This window comes from Xenia sp. Carnegie-2017, unplaced genomic scaffold (genome assembly GCF_021976095.1).
Source record: "Xenia sp. Carnegie-2017 unplaced genomic scaffold, XeniaSp_v1 HiC_scaffold_16, whole genome shotgun sequence".
In the NCBI taxonomy this organism is placed as follows: Eukaryota; Metazoa; Cnidaria; class Anthozoa; order Malacalcyonacea; family Xeniidae; genus Xenia; species Xenia sp. Carnegie-2017.
The window spans coordinates 14598879-14617845 of NW_025813469.1; the positions used below are offsets into that span (position 1 = coordinate 14598879).

Consider the following 18967-nt stretch of genomic DNA (forward strand, 5'->3'; position numbering starts at 1 on the left):
AGAAAACGATGTAGAGCAAACATTGGATTGACAGGGATGTTAAGGGATACATGACACTTGGTGTACTAAAGAAAACGATGTAAGAGCAAACATTGGATTGACAGGGATGCTAAGGGATACATGACACTTGGTGTACTAAAGAAACGATGTAGCAAACATTGGATTGACAGGGATGTTAAGGGATACATGACACTTGGTGTACTAAAGAAAACGATGTAGAGCAAACATTGGATTGACAGGGATGTTAAGGGATACATGACACTTGGTGTACTAAAGAAAACGATGTAGAGCAAACATTGGATTGACAGGGATGCTAAGGGATACATGAGTATACATTTCTTCATTACGTGAAAGATGATATCATGCACATTTACTTCGATGAAATTTTTTCAAACCAACTCGTAAAGCAATCATTGGCACCAGCAAATGAGAGGAAATGGGGAGAGCAATATTACATCACCCTGAATACTTTCACGATTGTGGTCAAAGAAAATGTATAATATAAATGCCATTTTGTAAGGTTCTGTCCTCCCCCCAGACAAAAGTTTTTGTCTAGGGACCATATGTAATGAAATTTGAAATTTGATAAGCAAGGAATACGTCTGGATACTCACTGTGGTGTGATAGGAGTGCCGGTGTAGTAGATGGAGGTTTTGAAGGACGGGGCGTGGTTGATGGAGGTTTTGAAGGAGGGCTGTAGTAGAGGAGGAATGTGAATTGAGGAGGCTTGGATGGAGGTGTGGTTAATGTCGTTTTGAAGAAGGGCTATAATAGATGGAATTTTGAAGGACAGGGTGTGGTAGATGGAGGTTTGAAGGAGGGTGTAGTGTGATGGAGGTTTAATGGAAGAGTGTGGTTAATGATGGATTTGAAGGAAAGGCTATGGTTGATGGAGGTTTTGAAGGGTAGTGTGGAAGTTTTGAAAGTGTGAAAATAGAATGGAAGGGATTTAAAGAAGTTGTGAAAGGAGATGTGTGATGAGAGGGTGTGTGATGGTTGTGAAGGAGGGGGTGTGGTTGATGATGGTTGTGATGGAGAGGGTGTGGTTGATGGAGGTTGTGAAGGAAAGGGTGTAGTAGATGGAGGTTTTGAAGGAGGAAGTGTAGTTGATGTAGGTGGTAAAGGAGAGGGTGTAGTTGAGGATGACGTTGCTGGTACATTGCTAGTTGCTTTTGTCGTCAAAGGACTAAAGGGAATCAACCCACGTTGGCAATGTTCGTATACTTTACTTCAAGACGAGGACCTAAAAACAAACAAAGATATTATTATAAACTGCATTCCATCGCTCACATGACTCAATTTCGAAAACGAAACAAAATGACTACCAGGTTTCATTGTGCAAGTACAGGATAACTTTGTAATAGATTCCACATTTAAGGCAATCGTATAGATGGTGTAATCATCGAGAGAGCCTTGAAATTGATAGTGGCCATTGCAGGAACCTATTTCTGTTTGTCCGCCCCAATCTTGAGTCAAATTTCCCGTCGCTTTGGTTTTGTTGATTTGCTTTGAGTTAATATAAACTGCAGCCTCTTCTAAAAAGACAGAAATTACAAAAGGAATTCATAACAATTCATATTATTATGACGGCAATTCATATTCCTGCAATAAGCTAGGCTTTTATAATCTTATTTTTATTATAAGATTACGTTTTCCCGCCTGGAAAATCCATCTCCACTGGAATTTATAACATTGAAATTTCCTGATAAGTACATAAAAGTACATCGAAGGACTAAGATGGAATTTATAACATTGAAATTTCCTGATAAGTACATAAAAGTACATCGAAGGACTAAGATGGAATTTATAATAATGAAATTTCCTTATAAGTACATAAAAGTACATCGAAGGACTAAGATGGAATTTATAATATTGAAATTTCCTTATAAGTACATAAAAGTACATCGAAGGACTAAGAGTGTTAGATGAAAATTGCTAGTGTACAAATGGAAGCAGTTGCGTTGCCGGCTCGCAAATTTGGTCGTGCTATGTTAATTTTTCTGTGTTCACTCACTGTAGAAACAACAGATTTTTAAAGAAATGAATAATGTTATTGTTCTAAAATTTTCATAGCAGGACCAAAACTTAAGGGCTAGCTACCCCACTGGTTGCAAGGAATGCCATGATGTATTTTCAATGCAACGAGAAGCTCGTTGTCTTCATCCATATTATTTGTTTTAGACAAGTAAGAATAGCCTTAAATCTTAATTCAATATACAAATGTAGTCAATAACTGAAAATCTTAGTATATCTCTATAACAGAAATATAAGAACTGAAAGATGCATCAAGAACAACCATTTTCACGGTATCTTTTAGTATAGGAGTTTTGACCTCTAACCTTTATTTTTGTCGTATGTTACTGCAACATGAGTCCACTGGCCGGGAGCAAACGAAGGCTCATCTGTAGTCAAATCAAACAAAGTCTCCTCGTTTTCGTTCTGGTGCCGCCAAATGATGTTCCCATCAGTGGATCCCAAATAATAATTGGACTTATTTGAAGTATAAGTTGATGTTGTAAACAAAGTCTGTTCGTCCTGAACGCTCTGAAATTTCACCCACAATGCAATCGTCACAGCTTCAATAGGTTTGGGTTGAAATTGACGACCATCTACCGAAATTGACCCACCAATGAACGAGCCCGCGAGTCCGCAACCATTCTGAACACCTACAATATTTACACCAGCGGACATTACCCCCACGTTATTGTGACCCGATACATCGATGACGTATGGGAACTTGTGACTATCAAAGGTAAAGTACAGGGCAAGGAAGTCCCAATTAGGGAATAGGACCGACTTAAACGATGACGTAGGAGATATTGTAGGAGGAGATATCGTAGGTGGAGATATCGTAGGTGGAGACATCGTAGGTGGAGATATCGTAAGTGGAGATATCGTAGGAGGAGATATCGTAGGAGGAGATATCGTAGGTGGAGATATCGTAGGAGGAGATATCGTAGGAGGAGATATCGTAGGAGGAGATATCGTAGGAGGAGATATCGTAGGTGGAGGGGTAAGGTATGCTTCAAGATGTGAAGATAAAGTTGTAGGTTGAAGTGAGGGAGTAAGAGTTTGTTTCTGTGTTGGGGTTAAGAAAGGAACATCTGGAATGATATAGGTAGGAGTAGATACATTGGATGGGGATTGTTGGATATAGGGAGGAACATTTGTGGATCGTGATTGATCACTGACACCATCTGGACAACAACCACACGACATTTTGGTACAAGGCAAATTTTCTTCTACTTCCTTTGGACAATTTGTAAAATTTGATTCCTAAATGATAAAGGGAACTTTTTTAGATATTTCAAGAATGGAAAAAATAAAAAAGGACTTCGTAGACGAGCTTTATAAGTCAACTCCTGACGTCGACTTTTGTTTACCCATATTTTGTCCGACACATTCTTCATGCGCACGCATTTATAGGTGCTGCGATCAGTAATTATCGTCGATAATGATTGCTAGCCCCTGCATTTGTCATGCTGTTGTGGTCCTCCCCAACACAAAAAAAAATTTGACGTACTTAACCATTGACAAACCAATCTATATTTATGCAATTTTTCTTTTATTGAAGTATACGGGTATGAGATAATATACAGTGGCCGGTTGCACGAAGCCTGGATAGCGTTATTCATTGGATAGCAAAAATTTTCAAACTTGAGAAAAAGGTGAATTACGACAAAGAAATTTTTGTAATCTTCGAAACAATATTTTATTTCAGTGATTGCTCAGTTCCAATCTTGTGTTTTTTGCTTTAGAAGGTTTTATAAAACTTTCAAAAAAACTGCCATTCATAATAATCTTCGAATATATTATAAATAATCAAGCAGTGAAAATGTCTACTTCGACAATTTGCTTACGTTTGTCTCGAGCTTTTCTTTGTCTGTACAACATTCATGCTGTGACGTCGAACACGACTTTAACGCTGACAAACCGTCTGGAAAGAATGAATATATGTGAATTTCAAAAACACGAACACAGAAAAAAACAAAGATTAGGATGTTTAAGCACTGACAGACAGACCGAAGGCTACTTTTCGAAGGCCTTCATTCTCATAGGGTTGTAAATCAAAACTACATACGACATACGTCATGTAATGTTAATTATAGATAGTCCTTCAAAGCAAAACATTGGCTTGCCTTCATTTTCACTTTTCTCACAAACTGGTATGTTGCCATCAGTGGTTCTGCTTCCTCCAATTTCTTCACCCTTAGCGTTAACACACCAGCACTGCTTGCTTAAGCCGGAACGCTCAAAACATTGCACTGGGGAATAGTTTCCATCGCCTTCACATTCAGGAATAAAACTATCTTCGGTGTCTATCGCCATCTGTCGTTCTACGAGACATGCCGACGCTAGAAAAGTGAGAAATATCGTTGTGGAAAACTAGTATCACACGATCCTAAGATATATGAGAGATTTTAGGAAGGAAAACGTAATTTTCTAACTTTTCACTGGCTCTTGTGATAATAGGTCTTGAAATTGAACAGCTTCAGAAGCAATGGCTTTGTTCATCAACCGATCCTCATCAGATGTTGCAGGAGCTTTAAGGGGCGATGGTGGATAATATTGCGATGCTGGTGGGTGAGCTGGTGGTGGAGGGGGCGGTGGAGGTGGAGTAAGATCTTGAGAAGGTGGTGGGTTAGCTGGTGGTGGAGGGGGCGGTTGAGGTGGAGTAAGATCTTGAGAAGGTGGTGGGTTAGCTGGTGGTGGAGGGGGCGGTTGAGGTGGAGTAAGATATTGAGAAGGTGGTGGGTGAGCTGGTGGTGGAGGAGGCGGTGGAGGTGGAGGAAGATCATTGCTTGCTACAAGATTTTCCGAAACAGTGGGATTGAAAACTGATTGAAAATTGTCGAATCGTAAACGATTTTCATCTACAAAAAGGGGAAAATATCTCATTACATATATTTCAAAACTTCCTACGCAGATGACAGCAGTGATATTAATTATATACTAATCACAAATTATTTAGATATTGAAAAGCAAACTTAAGTTCCAAAAAGATAGATTCAACTATTACTTTTTGCACCTACCAAAATCATCGGTATTGGAATTATTACGTTGAGCTTTAACACTAGACAAATCGTCATCCAGGATAGTCGATGTCTTTCCTTCATAACTCATCAGTTTGCCTTGGGTCAACCCGACTTCTGATCCATTAATCAAGTCATCACCAGACTCCTTGGGTGCCACCCCGGCCAAAAGACTACCGACAAGCTGATTAGCGCGAGCTGGTTTACTTTGAGGAAGCTTAGTAAGTGAACCTTTTAAAAGGTAAAGTGTACCATTGATTTTCAAAACTGTATCATTGCTCGCACTTGAATTAAACTCGGTGCTTTCCACATCATTAGAAAGTAAATCTTTTGAAGGCAGTTTTACAAGCACGCTTCCTCCTTTGTTATCAATGTTTCCTGCATTCAACGAGGGGACAACAACGATAGTAGGTCCTGGTTTGTTTTCCAAAGTTGTGGCAGGAGGATAAGGTTGATTCATTGGAGCATTTACAACGGGGGGAGTAACTATCGGTGGACTGGTTCCCAGTGAAGGTGGTATAGCAGCACTATCGATGGTTTGTCCTACCGGAACACTTCCTCCAGAGGCGACGTCCACCGGTGATGGTAAATGTCCGGGTATGTACTTATTCCCATAGGCGTCGTTTCCAAAGGTAAATTGGTAGGGGGAACTCCCACATTTTGTTGTGGGGGCATCTGGGCGCACACCGTCTCATCGGGACAGGCTGGGGTTTGTTCGAGTGGGGAACTTGTGGCAAGAGGAAAAGCACTGATGCTTTCACCCGGAGATCCTGGGACGTTTTCCGTGTTGTACTCGATGGGATTGATGTGAACATGTGGTGCATCAAAAGGATTTGGAATTTCAGACCGCGCGTGAGCAGATAATGTCGTGACGTCAGATTTCTCCGATCCAACAACGTCATCACTGTCAACGTCTTTGATAAATTCTTAAGATAACCAGAGTTGTGATTCACTTCACGGAAAAACATAATCTTGGGGATAATAGCCTAAACAACGAATTCCTAATCCACCCCTGAGTGGTTTAAGATCTGGATTAGGGATTCGATTTATTAACTGCGCTTGTGCTATGTAAGCTTTTTGGTGTTCATACTCATGACGTAGATAGCATGAGCAAAATTGCGGGCTCGCTGTCTACGTCATCTGATTACGTAATGTCAAAGGAAGAGTGCAAATGATTTATCCTGTATTCAAGGAGACGGGAATGAAAAATGATTTTTAACAACATGTATTTTCAAATTTAAACATCAAAACAAATATCACCTTACAACACATAGGGGTGAAACTTAAAACAACGGAAAATGTCCACTTTTAAAAGATACCACGATCAAGTGGAAACACCGGAGGAAAGGAAAAAGGCAAATTTCACAAATGAAATACTTCATCATATGTAAATTTCCTTCATGGATTGTCCAAACGAAACCCACCAGATGTTTTTATTTCCTTCGGTCCATCGAATAATACTATTTGGTCGCGTTTTCGTTGTTTCTTTGTCTTTTCTTTTTTTGCTTTTGAATCCTGAAAGGAAGGAAAGCGATTTTGATATTTAAAAATTGCACGAAAAACACTTAATTGAAAAAAAGTTTTTAGTTAGTGGAAATTTCTATTGATTGGATTGTCGTTACCAAATCATCAATTTTTTTGTTTCTCCCTCTGATGACAGACATTAGGATTTTACACCGCTAATTCTTATTGTAAAGTTTCTCTCGATAAGATTTTTATAGATATACAACGTATTACTTAAAGCCAATGATTTTAGAACCCAATACCCTGGATATCTAACTACCTTATCAACGTAAGGCAAGGACGCCTTCTTGAAAGATGGCAAAAGGCAAAATTCTCCATCGAAAATTAGGTTAAAAGAAAGTTTAAAAACTAATTCTGTGAAACATTTCAAAAACCAAACCTAGACTATCAGCTCCGCAACTGTCTATCAACTAAAGAAAACCAGATATGAGTCTAAATATCGTCAATTTTGCCATTTGCCAAATTTCAAGATGGCGGCTTGCCTCACTCGTAACCATGCCCTAACTATAGAATTTTGGCGGAGTCAGATATCTACAGTAGATTGGGTTCCAGGTCACTACTCCAACTATACTCCGTTAAAATATAGTCCTTATAATCCTCCTCCTTCCACATTTATACCATAAGAGTTCCCCAAAATCTTCTCTCAAGTTTTCAACTATTATTAGGCAAAAGCACCTCTCCCCAGCCCTCCCTCTCCTTTTCCTACCTGTTGCGTACACAGAGTTTTTCCAGTCCCCGCCACAGTACTGGTCCCCAGGACTTTTACATACGCTGTCACACATCTCATCGGGAAGTTTACCAAATGTCCCATAATGGTCGCCACAAAAACACAAATAAGCAAACTGAAGGGCAGCGTACTCGTACTCCTGTTCACGACAACCGCTGACGCAGCTGTCTGCAGTCATATTATTGTGATGTAATCGCTGCGACAGATCACGTGGGGAACCGTCTTTGTAGCAACCAAGATACTCTAAATGAAAACGAAATTTTGAAGTCCCTTGTCCATTTTAACAGGAAGATACCAGTTTAAAATATGAGTCAGTCTAGTATAAGAGACACGATTCCGTAACACGCAGACTTTGAAATGCAAAAAATACGATGATTAATCATGTTACGGTTCCAATGTACATCACAAATTCACAACAACGTGATGTTGTTATCAATGATATTAATATGCGAAAGAAACTAGAACTGTGTTTTGAAATATCATCGTAATCCACATTTTATCGTGTAACTCAGTTGGTAGAACATTGGAGACAATGATTATCTTGTTTCTATACCTGGTACATCACAAAAACGTGATGTTATTATCTATGATATTAAGATATGAAAGAAACTAGAACTGTGTTTTAAAATATCATCATAGTCCAAAGTTGACCTTGTAGTTCAGTTGGTAGAACACAGAAGACAGTGATTATCTTGTTACTATACCTAAGTACATCACAACAACGTGATGTTATTATCTATGATATTAAGATATGAAAGAAACTAGAAATGTGTTTTAAAATATCATCATAGTCCACAGTTGATCTTGTAGTTCAGTTGGTAGAACATAGAAGACAATGATTATCTTGTTACTATACCGCTACTGGTCAAATAGTTTCAGAAATAAGATCAACTTCAATATGTATGGTCACAATAAAACTCACCGGTTGCACCATAAACCAGATGAAGAAAAATCAAAAATATGCAAGTTGTCTTTTTCATATTGATCAATTCCGTCGGACTGCCCACCTAGGAAATAGACGCTATCCTAAATTACGAGAAAGATACTGTAAATTTGGGGCCGGTTGCACGAAGCCTGGATAACGATATCCACTGGATAAAATAGTTTTCTGATCGTTCATAAATCTCTTTTAAGAGAAAAATAAAAGATTTGAACGGTGCAATCACTTAAATAGAATATTGCTTCGAAGACTACATAGTTTCTTTGACGTAAGAAAAATATAAACACCTTTTTACAAGTTTGAAATTTTTGCTATCCAATGGATAACGCTATCCAGGCTATGTGAAACCGGCCCCAGGACAAGTGCAAGATCATGAAAGGGAATTAAGTGCATAAGTTTGAGAGATCCATTATGAAAAAATATATAAATAAAGCAGATTGTAAAAATTGTTTTGAAAATAGTAAATGCATTGTGAATAGTCAAAATAATAACGTAAGGTTCTTAAAAGAACTGTTCAAAACCAGAACACTAATCAAATAGATTTTCTTGAATCTTCTCAAGAATCTTAGACGGTTGCCCCTGAAGGGTAAGGCCTTTTCTCAAAACTTTTTACAAGAACCAAGTGCATTTAACTAAAGATGACGCGGAAATTTCGCTCAATTTCTTGAAAATCCTAAATACGACAGTGCAAAAGTCCCAGTTATTTAATGGAAACGTATTTTAAAGTATAGGGAACGACCCTCGATGTAATTATTTAAAGGGTCTTCGTCGAACATCTAGCCGCTTTCATTTCATTATCTACAGTTAACAATAAATGTACTGATGTATCCTTGAATAACAATCAAATGCTATAATCTAGTGTTTTTATGTAAAATTCAAATCTTATATTAAGACAGAATCGAAATGTTTACTTGTTAAAATACAAAATAAACAAAATCACTGTTAGCAGTTTAACCAGTTGTTAAAACAGCAAAACTGCACACAACTCTTACCTCACTGTAAAAGTATTTCAAATTTCCCAACGCGATGCAATTCTACAACTTCGGCAACGTCACAATAAATTCTTTTACGATGAGCTCAGAAGGAAAGAGAGTAAATACAAATATTTTTGAAACAAAGTCATAGGTTAAAGAACAATACACGAGGTTATCACTTATTAATAAATAACTTGCTCAAGCAACCTGTTCAAACTCACAAAGTGGAAAACACGTGACTTCGTTATGAAATATGGAAAGAAAAAACTTTAAAGAGCGAAGCCAGCAGCATAAAACCATCCTGCCACGTTTGATGTGCTATGTTAATTTGTGCGTGTTCACTCACTGTAAAAACAATAGGTTTCTAAAGAAATGAATAATGATAATGATCTGAAATTTACATAACAAGAACAAATTTGCATGCTGCTACGGTACTGATAGAAACCCCGGAGTTTGTTTAAAAACGAAGGACAATTATTTACAGGTTTGCATCATTAGCCGTTCAACACAGCTAGAATCAAACTTTAACATCTTTTTAAGTTTCTAGTTTTGAAGATAACTGAGTCAATATTTCTGAAATAGCTCGTAGTCAAGTGAAAAAAAAGGTGTACATTGATGTATAGATGTTTCAAAAAGAACCAGTGTGAAAACTTTGAAATTTTTTTTTGAAATTATTGATAGTAAGCATGCTACGATAATAAGGGCTTAATAAGGCTGCCAAAGTACGCCTTGAATGTGAAAAAATTTCTACATTTAACGATCTACGTATTGAAAATCGAAATGTTGAATCCTTGGACGGTTTCAAAACAACTTACAGAACTTCTTTGATAATATGGTGATTCTTAATGGCGTATACGTATTTTATTAAGTAGAAGTGATGTTGGTGTGTTCATGGTTGATATATTCTAAAAAGAGAGGGACTTGATCTAGTGATTTAAAAAGGAGGAAGCAATCATCGACATATCGTCTGTAGAGAATAAGTTTGAATTTGTGGGGGCAGTTTTTCAGCCAGTTTTGTTCATGGAAAGACATGAATATGTTGGCAAAATGATTGCTTCCTCCTTTTTAAATCACTTGATCACGTTCCTCTCTTTTTAGACTACATTAACCATCAACACCCAACATCACTTTTACCTCTGAGACGGAAAATAAATGGACGACTACCGTTTTCAGACATTGTCATTTATGACGTAGCTATATTTTATTCCTTTATAATTAGTATATTTATGACGTAGCTATATTTTATTCCTTTATAATTAGTATATTTATGACGTAGCTATATTTTATTCCTTAATAATTAGTATATTTATGACGTAGCTATATTTTATTCCTTAATAATTAGTATATTTATGACGTAGCTATATTTTATTCCTTAATAATTAGTATATTTTGTAACTATCTCAGATACAGAACCCTAGTTAATAACAGCGTGTATTTACTGATTAGGCTTTTTGTTGAAATATTAAATAATACTAATACTAAAATTAATAACTGACTACGAGATAAACATTTACAACAGGTTGTACAAAAAAAACAGACATGATGATTTTAATGTTTATCACCATAGAGTACATGGAACCAACAGTATAAGTCCACTTTACCTAGAAACTTGATGCTCTACATAAAAGTAGATTACTGGCTGCTGTTAGTTAGCCATTTTATCATTCCTATCAAGGTCAAAAAAAAGCCGATTGACTGGCTGCAATGATGGTAATCACATGCGCGTTAAAATATGCGTGACGAAAACAAATTAATACAGTGGCTCTACTGTATGGTTCCTATACTGTGGTATCAGTATGCTAAACAGTTCTTTTAAGTTCATATATAAATAAATGACATATCAGACAAACTTTATGAAATTTAAACAAAACTTGTATAACGTCAAAACATGCACAGTAATGCACTAGTGGCATTAGCATTGTGATCAAACTTTGAAATTCACAATAGTACAATTTCGTAAGGTCTTCCTTCTTTTGATCAGCCAGCATGTAAGCAAGAAGATAATAGTTTGAGCTATTGAATGTATCGCGGTTAAAAGATCGTTCATCGATAATCTTTAATCAAAAAATATGCGTGCTGTAGCAGTTTGTTTTAGGTAAATCACATGATCTGATTTATTAGGAATAGCACCATCCAATGTATATGTTAAATTGATATACAATGTAAACGTAGTTGTTCTTTGGTATAACAATTTTAGTATTTCTAAATTTAGCCGCTCCATCAAGTCAGTGATTGACTATTCAGTAAATGAAGTTATTCAAATTCGGTGCAATTGGACCTTGCTGCACGAAACCTGTACAAGACCATACGAGTATACAATAAACAATAGTGATTCACCAGTCTGAAATCACGCATGAGCAGAAATTGCATAGGCTAATTGAGAAAAATCAACAGGCGTCGACAGATGACGATTCTGTCGAGTCTCGAGAAACTCAGACTATTGTCCTTCGACAAGCCATTTACGATAACGGTTTAAAGAAACACCATTTCTCACGAAACATTTTTCTCCTTCTCCACAAATGGCCTGTCGTCTCTTCCTCATATATTGCCACAAACTCGACCTTTCACGAATCTCTTCTCCAGAAATTCTTCTCATATTCCTGTGGTTAGTCTCAGCAGCCAATAAGATTTCTCCATTTTCCTTCTTTAAACCTTCGTTCAAACCACAAGCATCGAGAAGCATATTCAAAGGTTTCAGATTAAATGATATTATATACTTTCTGGCCGCCCTCGAGATGACTTGGGAAACTGGTCTGAAGCCGTAAATATAACGTAGATTTTGAATTGTTTTTCCCGTGATATCACTTGTATGACTTTCTCATAAAAAAATTCGTTTGCAAATTGATGGCTTCTAAAAATGTTCCCTCGATTCCTTGGAAATGATTATAAGAGAACTAAAAACGCGAGTTCTTCTTCTTCAATTCATTCACAAATAACGCAACGCCTTTTTATTTCAGGTTGTAGATTTTTATCCAACTTCAAACGATCGAATGACCATATATGAGAACAGCAAACAAAAGCAACGAACTTTTAAATGTGAAATCCAACTCAGTGCACGATGATTCTCTTAAAAGGCCGAAGCAAATTCAAGTCGGACTAACAATAAGCATTCTCATGCAAATAAGTCAAAACACCTGTTCAACACCTGATAACAATAATAGCACATTTACATACATTAACAAATCGTTCGCGCATGCTCGTTACATTTCGTCACATCTCGTGACATAAACAGGAATTAATCATCGAAAGATTAAAGTTATCAGAGTTCGCATGCAGTAATATGTTATCAAAAACCCTCTTGAACATCAAAGAATAACTAAGGGGCTGTTCATACGAGCCCGGCTAACCGGGATTCGGCGAGGCGCGAAATGATTTTGAGACATTGAAAGGAGTAAAAACTTTAAGCGCAAAACTTAAACTTTTCTTAACCGTTATAAGTCATTGCAGTTGTAACTTTCAAATTTTGCTAAATTATTTGTTTCCATTTTAAATGCTTCGTGAATTTGCAAGGTCAGAGCGTAGAGAAATTGCTGAAATAAGTTTTTTTGTTGTGAAGTATTTAACCTTTTCTATTTGCTAAAATTATTTAACGCTTCGCTGAGCCCCGGCTGACCGGGCACCGGGCTCATTTATTCTCTGAAATTGTGTTGGTTAAAGTGTAAAGATGCTTTGCACAGCAAAGAGCTACTTCACACAAGTGTTTTTTATAAAAGAAACCGAAACATGGCCATTTCACATATCACGAACAAAATATATCAACAATACCAACTACCCCCCTGCTCATATGGTTCAAAGTTCTTCTAATTCCTTTGACTACAAATAACAGATAACAAAAAGAAACGACTACGATTCTTTGCATAGCACAACATTCTAGATCTATTTAGTCTACTGTTTCTTGATTTCTTGACAGATTCTTTGCATTGCACATCCTTCATCCATTAAATCTACTGACTCTTGACAAAGACTAAAATCTGTTGAAAACCGCCTCACAAAACCTAACTAATCCCCAAATATTCACAATTGCTATTACGTATGCCAAATATCCAAAAAAACTCTAAATATCCCCAATCATCCCCATGTATTCCGATATATCCTCAAACATCCTGAGCAAAAACAAATGTGAAAGACAAAAAAGCTCTTGTCCAAAAAGCGATTCACATTTTGCTTGCAACTCAGTCCACACAAAACAAACTTTCCACCTTATTTGTTCTTTGTTTGCATGTTTTGTAATGTCCATGTGACATGCACGTGATGTGCACGCGACGTGCATGACGTTTCGTCATGCTTCGTCGAATATTGGTATAAAAGTATGCAAAGAACCTCACCCACTAAGATATATTTGTACTCCCTGGATTTCAACGCAAATATATACAAGTATACTTGCTTGATCGATCGAATGGTTGAAATTGTCAATATTTCTTGAAAATTTTTTATACAAACATTACGTCATCCTTCGTCGTCTAGTCGTTGAATGTAATGTTCAATTTCTCTAACAATAAGTGGCGACAGTTGAAGTTTTCGCTCGCGAACATACTTCAAAAGTTCGATAATATGGCTGCGAAATATTGACAATCGACGACTTCGCTCGTACTCTAATCTCAGCTCGTCCAGACCAAGCCTAAATACCTTTGGCGAACAATCCTTCTTTAAAGCCTTCTGTATCTCCTTTGAGTGTTCTTTGATCAACATTTGAGCACAATAGAGTTCTATTGGAAAACCGAACAGAAAACTAATGTGACTACAGAATTATTTCTTCAAACCGCTTGAATCTTGGCATATAATTTTAATGTTGTTATATTTCATAGTTTTTTTCAAAGTGTTTATAATACACCAAACGGTATTATAGTATTTTCTGGTCGCATTTTAAAGGCAATTTAAAAATGACTTTATAACTTTTTTAATGCAAATATTTTATTTCTTTTTGGCGATATGTAACTTTTCTTCAATGTTTAAATGACATTGTTATGGCATCAAAGTAACGGAAAATTGTAGTTTTTGTCAACAGTTACTTTGGCATCTTTACAAATCTTCATCTACAAACGCAATCATGAAATCGATGTACTTGTTTGTAAAACATTCTAACAACATAAAAAAGTGACGATCTTTGAAATGTTATTATGCTCTGTGATGTCATAACGATTATATTTGTAAAATAAATAAAGTCGAATAACTCTAGAAAAACGAAAATAAGCCATTTCTCCTAGACGCTATAAAGTCATTTTGTATGTTCTCTGCAGTGCAATCAAACAATATCGTGATGAAATTTCGTCTCATAAAGATTGAAAATATTTACCAACATTGCTGCGATTCTGTCTTTCAAACATGTTTAAAAGATAATTGTGAAACATTTTCAATCTTGGTTGCGAAACATTTTTGTTCAGGAAGAACTTTTAAATGTGTGTAAAAGCAAAAAAACAATTTCATACTTGCTTCAAATCTATGCTTTGCATCGCAGTTACCACGCGCAGCCAAGCCCAGCTCCCCTCTCATTTCAGAAATGACCATAAGAAATTTCTTTAAACGATCTCTTTCATTTGCTATGGCTGTAAAATACATCATAGTAATCAAAAACTTTTGATGATGTTTTAGCTAAAAAACTTACATGAATGACCATAGAGTCCACCACCATTAACTTACATGTATGACCATAAACTACACCACCATAAACTTACATGTATGACCATAAACTACACCACCATAAACTTACATGTATGACCATAGACTACACCACCATAAACTTACATGTATGACCATAGACTACACCACCATAAACTAACATGTATGACCATAGACTACACCACCATAAACTTACATGTATGACCATAAACTACACCACCATAAACTTACATGTATGACCATAGACTACACCAACATAAACTTACATGTATGACCATAGACTACACCACCATAAACTTACATGTATGACCTTAAACTACACCAACATAAACTTACATGTATGACCTTAAACTACACTACCATAAACTTACATGTATGACCATAGACTACACCAACATAAACTTACATGTATGACCATAGACTACACCACCATAAACTTACATGTATGACCATAGACTACACCAACATAAATTACATGTATGACCATAGACTACACCACCATAAACTTACATGTATGACCTTAAACTACACCACCATAAACTTACATGAATGACCATAGACTACACCACCATAAACTTACATGTATGACCATAAACTACACCAACATAAACTTACATGTATGACCATAAACTACACCAACATAAACTTACATGTATGACCATAAACTACACCACCATAAACTTACATGTATCACCATAGACTCCACTACCATAAACTTACATGTATGACCATAGACTTCACCACCATAAACTTACACGTATGACCATAGACTGCACCAACATAAACTTACATATATGACCATGGACTACACTACCATAAACTTACATGTATGACCATAGACTACACTACCATAAACTTACATGTATGACCATAGACTACACTACCATAAACTTACATGTATGACCATAGACTCCACTACCATAAACTTACATGTATGACCATAGACTTCACCACCATAAACTTACACGTATGACCATAGACTGCACCAACATAAACTTACATATATGACCATGGACTACACTACCATAAACTTACATGTATGACCATAGACTACACTACCATAAACTTACATGTATGACCATAGACTACACTACCATAAACTTACATGTATGACCATAGACTACACTACCATAAACTTACATGTATGACCATAGACTACACTACCATAAACTTACATGTATGACCATAGACTACACCACCATAAACTTACATGTATGACCATAGACTACACCACCATAAACTTACATGTATGACCATAGACTACACCACCATAAACTTACATGTATGACCATAGACTACACCACCATAAACTTACATGTATGACCATAGACTACACCACCATAAACTTACATGTATGACCATAAACTACACCACCATAAACTTACATGTATGACCATAAACTACACCAACATAAACTTACATGTATGACCATAGACTACACTACCATAAACTTACATGTATGACCATAGACTACACCACCATAAACTCAAACATGTGACCATAGACAAAATAACCACAAACTTACTTGTCTGGTCGTACCAGATACATTTAGCATCTGGCACATGAATAACCATTGAAGGGAGTTGTCGATCAAATGTCACAGTATCTGTAGGTGATTCATTAACAGCACTTCCATTTTCTTGATGCTGTCCATCCACTTCATTTGTTGAAGTATTATTAGAATTAGAACAATTAGAAACAAGATGAAATTCCTCACATGTTGGACACAAAGCAATCACATCTTGCACAGTGCTTAAATCAATGCCATACTCTCTCTTGACAGTCGTGAAAGTTTTCTCAAGCTAAATCAAACAAATGCAGTTATGAAGAACCTAACATGTTTATAAAATATATATTACCATTCAACCGTAATTAACAATCAATCAATTTAGTAAGTTTACCCAACCATAGGTTACATAACCAAATGTTAGTTTGCCGAAAAACATAAGACAGATGTCTGTTGACAATTCATAAATATTGGGGATTAAGGGTGTTTGCAAAGGGTTAAGCTTAGCAGGAGGGGGGGTGAAATAGTGACTCTAATGATGTAATGAATTAAATCTGCACACAAATTAGTCAATCCTGCTAGAACCCAGTACACTCTACTCCTCCCTCCCTTGGGTAATTCATAGTTAAATGTTGGAATCATACATACAATTTGAAAAGTCTTCAAAACACCAAGGTGCAGACTAGTTGTACGTTGTGGCAAATGCTCGTTAGCTGTATTATTGCCATAGTGATGAGCTCTAAGTATAGCCCTCTCAACCAGCTCGTTCGGAAGAATGATTTTTCTCGACTTTTCAAGTACAAGAACATCTTCCTCGAGATTAGCACTGAACACAACAGAGCCTTCCACTCGCTGAAGTCTTAGCTTCGGTAGTACTCGTCGAAAGCGCTTTCTGTGAGACGTACCAGGCCCGGACCAAAATTTGAGGTTAATCAGTTGCCTTGAGGATGGATACGAAGCACCACCATTTTTTATCGCCTTCACAAACATACAGTACAGCTCGGTTGAAAATGGCGCAGGCGCCTGCAAAGGCTTTGATCTTGTCAGTGTTTTTCCAAACAAACTCTTTTTTTTCTTTCCTGGTGGTTGCTTTACATTTTCACTGGATGATTCAAATTCAGCTTCGGGACTTTTCGCTAGTGTCTCTTCTGTAGATACGCGTTTGTTGGTACAATTTTCGTCGGTCATTTCATTGAAACCCGCCATTAAAATTTCAATGAGGGTTCTTGTTTTCAACTCATTGCGCATGCGTCAAACCGTGGACAAAATTTCTCCGTCTTTATTGGCCTAAATTTTCGGTCCCAGTCCATACAGACTTTGACCCAGACCAATACATTTCAGGACGCAACAGTGTTGCTGTTGCATGCCTATACAGTTACATGTGCCTGTCATATTTTAAATTTTCACGTCTTTGTTTGTAGAGACTTGTTTGGTGTGTCGTTCAATTTGATAATTGTATGGCTGAACAATTTTATATCGTATTTGTTGAATTTTAGTTTGTCCATTATTTCGGGCAAAATAACATTTTGTGATAGACTGAATACGGCATTTCATGCATGTATCAACAGCCCACCCACCACCCCAATAATCGATCAATCTAGGTCGATGTTTTCAGTTGTTTTTAAAATATACATCCTGTGTTCACACTAAAGTCAGTTTTTTCGTCAAAACTTTGATCGATGTTAAAGGATTTTGTCTTTATAAACTACCAAAAACACAAAGCCTTTAAAAGATCGAATAATTACTGATGTCTGCTAGTTTGTACAGTTTGGCAAGTGAAGAGGTCATTGATAAGGCATGGCCATTATAATAACTTTGTCAGCTTCGTTTTCTGCCCAATTTTGTAATGTCAAATACAAGCATTAAAATAAGTGTGTTTTTACACGCAAAGCGTCGTTGTAAATCAGAAATGTGTCCTTACAAATGTAAATATGAGTCCTTTAGAAAGAAGAAGTAAAATATATTCTATTCTTATTACATAATGGTTGCTTTTGTTATTTGATTTTAACAAGAATTTCTTGATTCGAACTAAAAATCAAGAAGCTTCTCTATCATGAAAAATATCAGAAATGATCTCGATTCGATCAATAACAAGACAAGCAGAAAAATTAGGAAGAATGAGTGCGAATGAGCAGCAAGTTAATGATACTACAATGGTGAGACAAATGTGGAACAACACTAAAGGAAGCCATCTGAAACTAATTGGAAGAAAGTTAGTTAAGTACATGGCACTGTAAATATTCTTCTCTTTATGGCCTCGTCTTACCCAACCCGTGATAATCCGCAACATCTGCGATGATTATAAAAATTTTCTAAGGTTAGACTGATCGTACGCCTCATGCAGAGACAACGCGTGCATGTTTTAACTGATGATTGACAAAATCAGGGGGGAGCTCAGCACAAAAACATGTCTGGAAGAAGTTCAAACGGTTGCTGTTATTCGGGGAAAAAATTTTTTCTGTACATATTTTAATTTGTAAAAACAATGAATTCATAAAAGCTGAAACTTAGCAGGACATAAAACGTGCGCCGGGGTCAGCTTCTATTACCGTCAACAAACAGCTGCGATAACAGTTAGGCACAACTCTATCCGTTAGGTACAAATTAACAGCCAGTTATGTTTCCTGTGATCTTTCAACATTTTAG

At 36.6% G+C, this 18967-nt stretch overlaps 3 protein-coding genes across 4 annotated transcripts; all 3 read right to left on the reverse strand.

Annotated features, from left to right (window-relative positions):
* Window positions 1–996: 996 nt before the first annotated feature.
* On the reverse strand, window positions 997–5949 carry LOC124436153. Its single transcript, XM_046986077.1, has 7 exons — window positions 5034–5949; window positions 4449–4874; window positions 4140–4355; window positions 3861–3937; window positions 2340–3276; window positions 1326–1535; window positions 997–1243 (listed from the first exon to the last, which is right to left on the reverse strand). The coding sequence occupies exons 1-7, from the start codon at window positions 5491–5493 to the stop codon at window positions 1197–1199; spliced, it is 2373 nt and encodes a 790-aa protein (XP_046842033.1). The 5' UTR covers window positions 5494–5949; the 3' UTR covers window positions 997–1196.
* Window positions 5950–6242: 293 nt separating this feature from the next.
* Window positions 6243–9309, reverse strand: LOC124436673 (kremen protein 1-like). Of its 2 annotated transcripts, none has more exons than XM_046986644.1 (4): window positions 9217–9309; window positions 8207–8291; window positions 7264–7527; window positions 6243–6548 (listed from the first exon to the last, which is right to left on the reverse strand). In XM_046986644.1, the coding sequence occupies exons 2-4, from the start codon at window positions 8262–8264 to the stop codon at window positions 6415–6417; spliced, it is 456 nt and encodes a 151-aa protein (XP_046842600.1). In that variant the 5' UTR covers window positions 8265–8291; window positions 9217–9309; the 3' UTR covers window positions 6243–6414. The 2 variants fall into 2 exon arrangements, with proteins under 2 accessions (XP_046842600.1, XP_046842599.1); XM_046986643.1 differs by having other exon boundaries at window positions 8207–8310.
* Window positions 9310–10364: 1055 nt separating this feature from the next.
* LOC124436946 lies at window positions 10365–17687 on the reverse strand. The gene is made up of 4 exons (XM_046986933.1): window positions 16970–17687; window positions 16340–16616; window positions 14625–14741; window positions 10365–13904 (listed from the first exon to the last, which is right to left on the reverse strand). Exons 1-4 carry the CDS (start codon window positions 17567–17569, stop codon window positions 13645–13647), a joined length of 1254 nt encoding a protein of 417 aa, XP_046842889.1. The 5' UTR covers window positions 17570–17687; the 3' UTR covers window positions 10365–13644.
* Window positions 17688–18967: the final 1280 nt, after the last annotated feature.

What these genes read in the sequence shown, in the direction of transcription:
- LOC124436673 (XM_046986644.1), bottom strand. Translation starts at nt 8,264, where the DNA reads ATGAAAAAGACAACTTGCATATTTTTGATTTTTCTTCATCTGGTTTAT. An exon ending in TCTGGTTTATGGTGCAACCG is followed by an intron (nt 7,528 to 8,206) that starts GTGAGTTTTATT and finishes GTTTTCATTTAG; the next exon opens with AGTATCTTGGTTGCTACAAA. An exon ending in AAACTCTGTGTACGCAACAG is followed by an intron (nt 6,549 to 7,263) that starts GTAGGAAAAGGA and finishes CCTTCCTTTCAG; the next exon opens with GATTCAAAAGCAAAAAAAGA.
- LOC124436153 (XM_046986077.1), bottom strand. Translation starts at nt 5,493, where the DNA reads ATGAATCAACCTTATCCTCCTGCCACAACTTTGGAAAACAAACCAGGA. An exon ending in ATCACAAGAGCCAGTGAAAA is followed by an intron (nt 4,356 to 4,448) that starts GTTAGAAAATTA and finishes TCACTTTTCTAG; the next exon opens with CGTCGGCATGTCTCGTAGAA. An exon ending in TGAGAAAAGTGAAAATGAAG is followed by an intron (nt 3,938 to 4,139) that starts GCAAGCCAATGT and finishes CATTCTTTCCAG; the next exon opens with ACGGTTTGTCAGCGTTAAAG.
- LOC124436946 (XM_046986933.1), bottom strand. Translation starts at nt 17,569, where the DNA reads ATGCGCAATGAGTTGAAAACAAGAACCCTCATTGAAATTTTAATGGCG. An exon ending in TTTTGAAGACTTTTCAAATT is followed by an intron (nt 16,617 to 16,969) that starts GTATGTATGATT and finishes TGTTTGATTTAG; the next exon opens with CTTGAGAAAACTTTCACGAC. An exon ending in TATCTGGTACGACCAGACAA is followed by an intron (nt 14,742 to 16,339) that starts GTAAGTTTGTGG and finishes TGTATTTTACAG; the next exon opens with CCATAGCAAATGAAAGAGAT.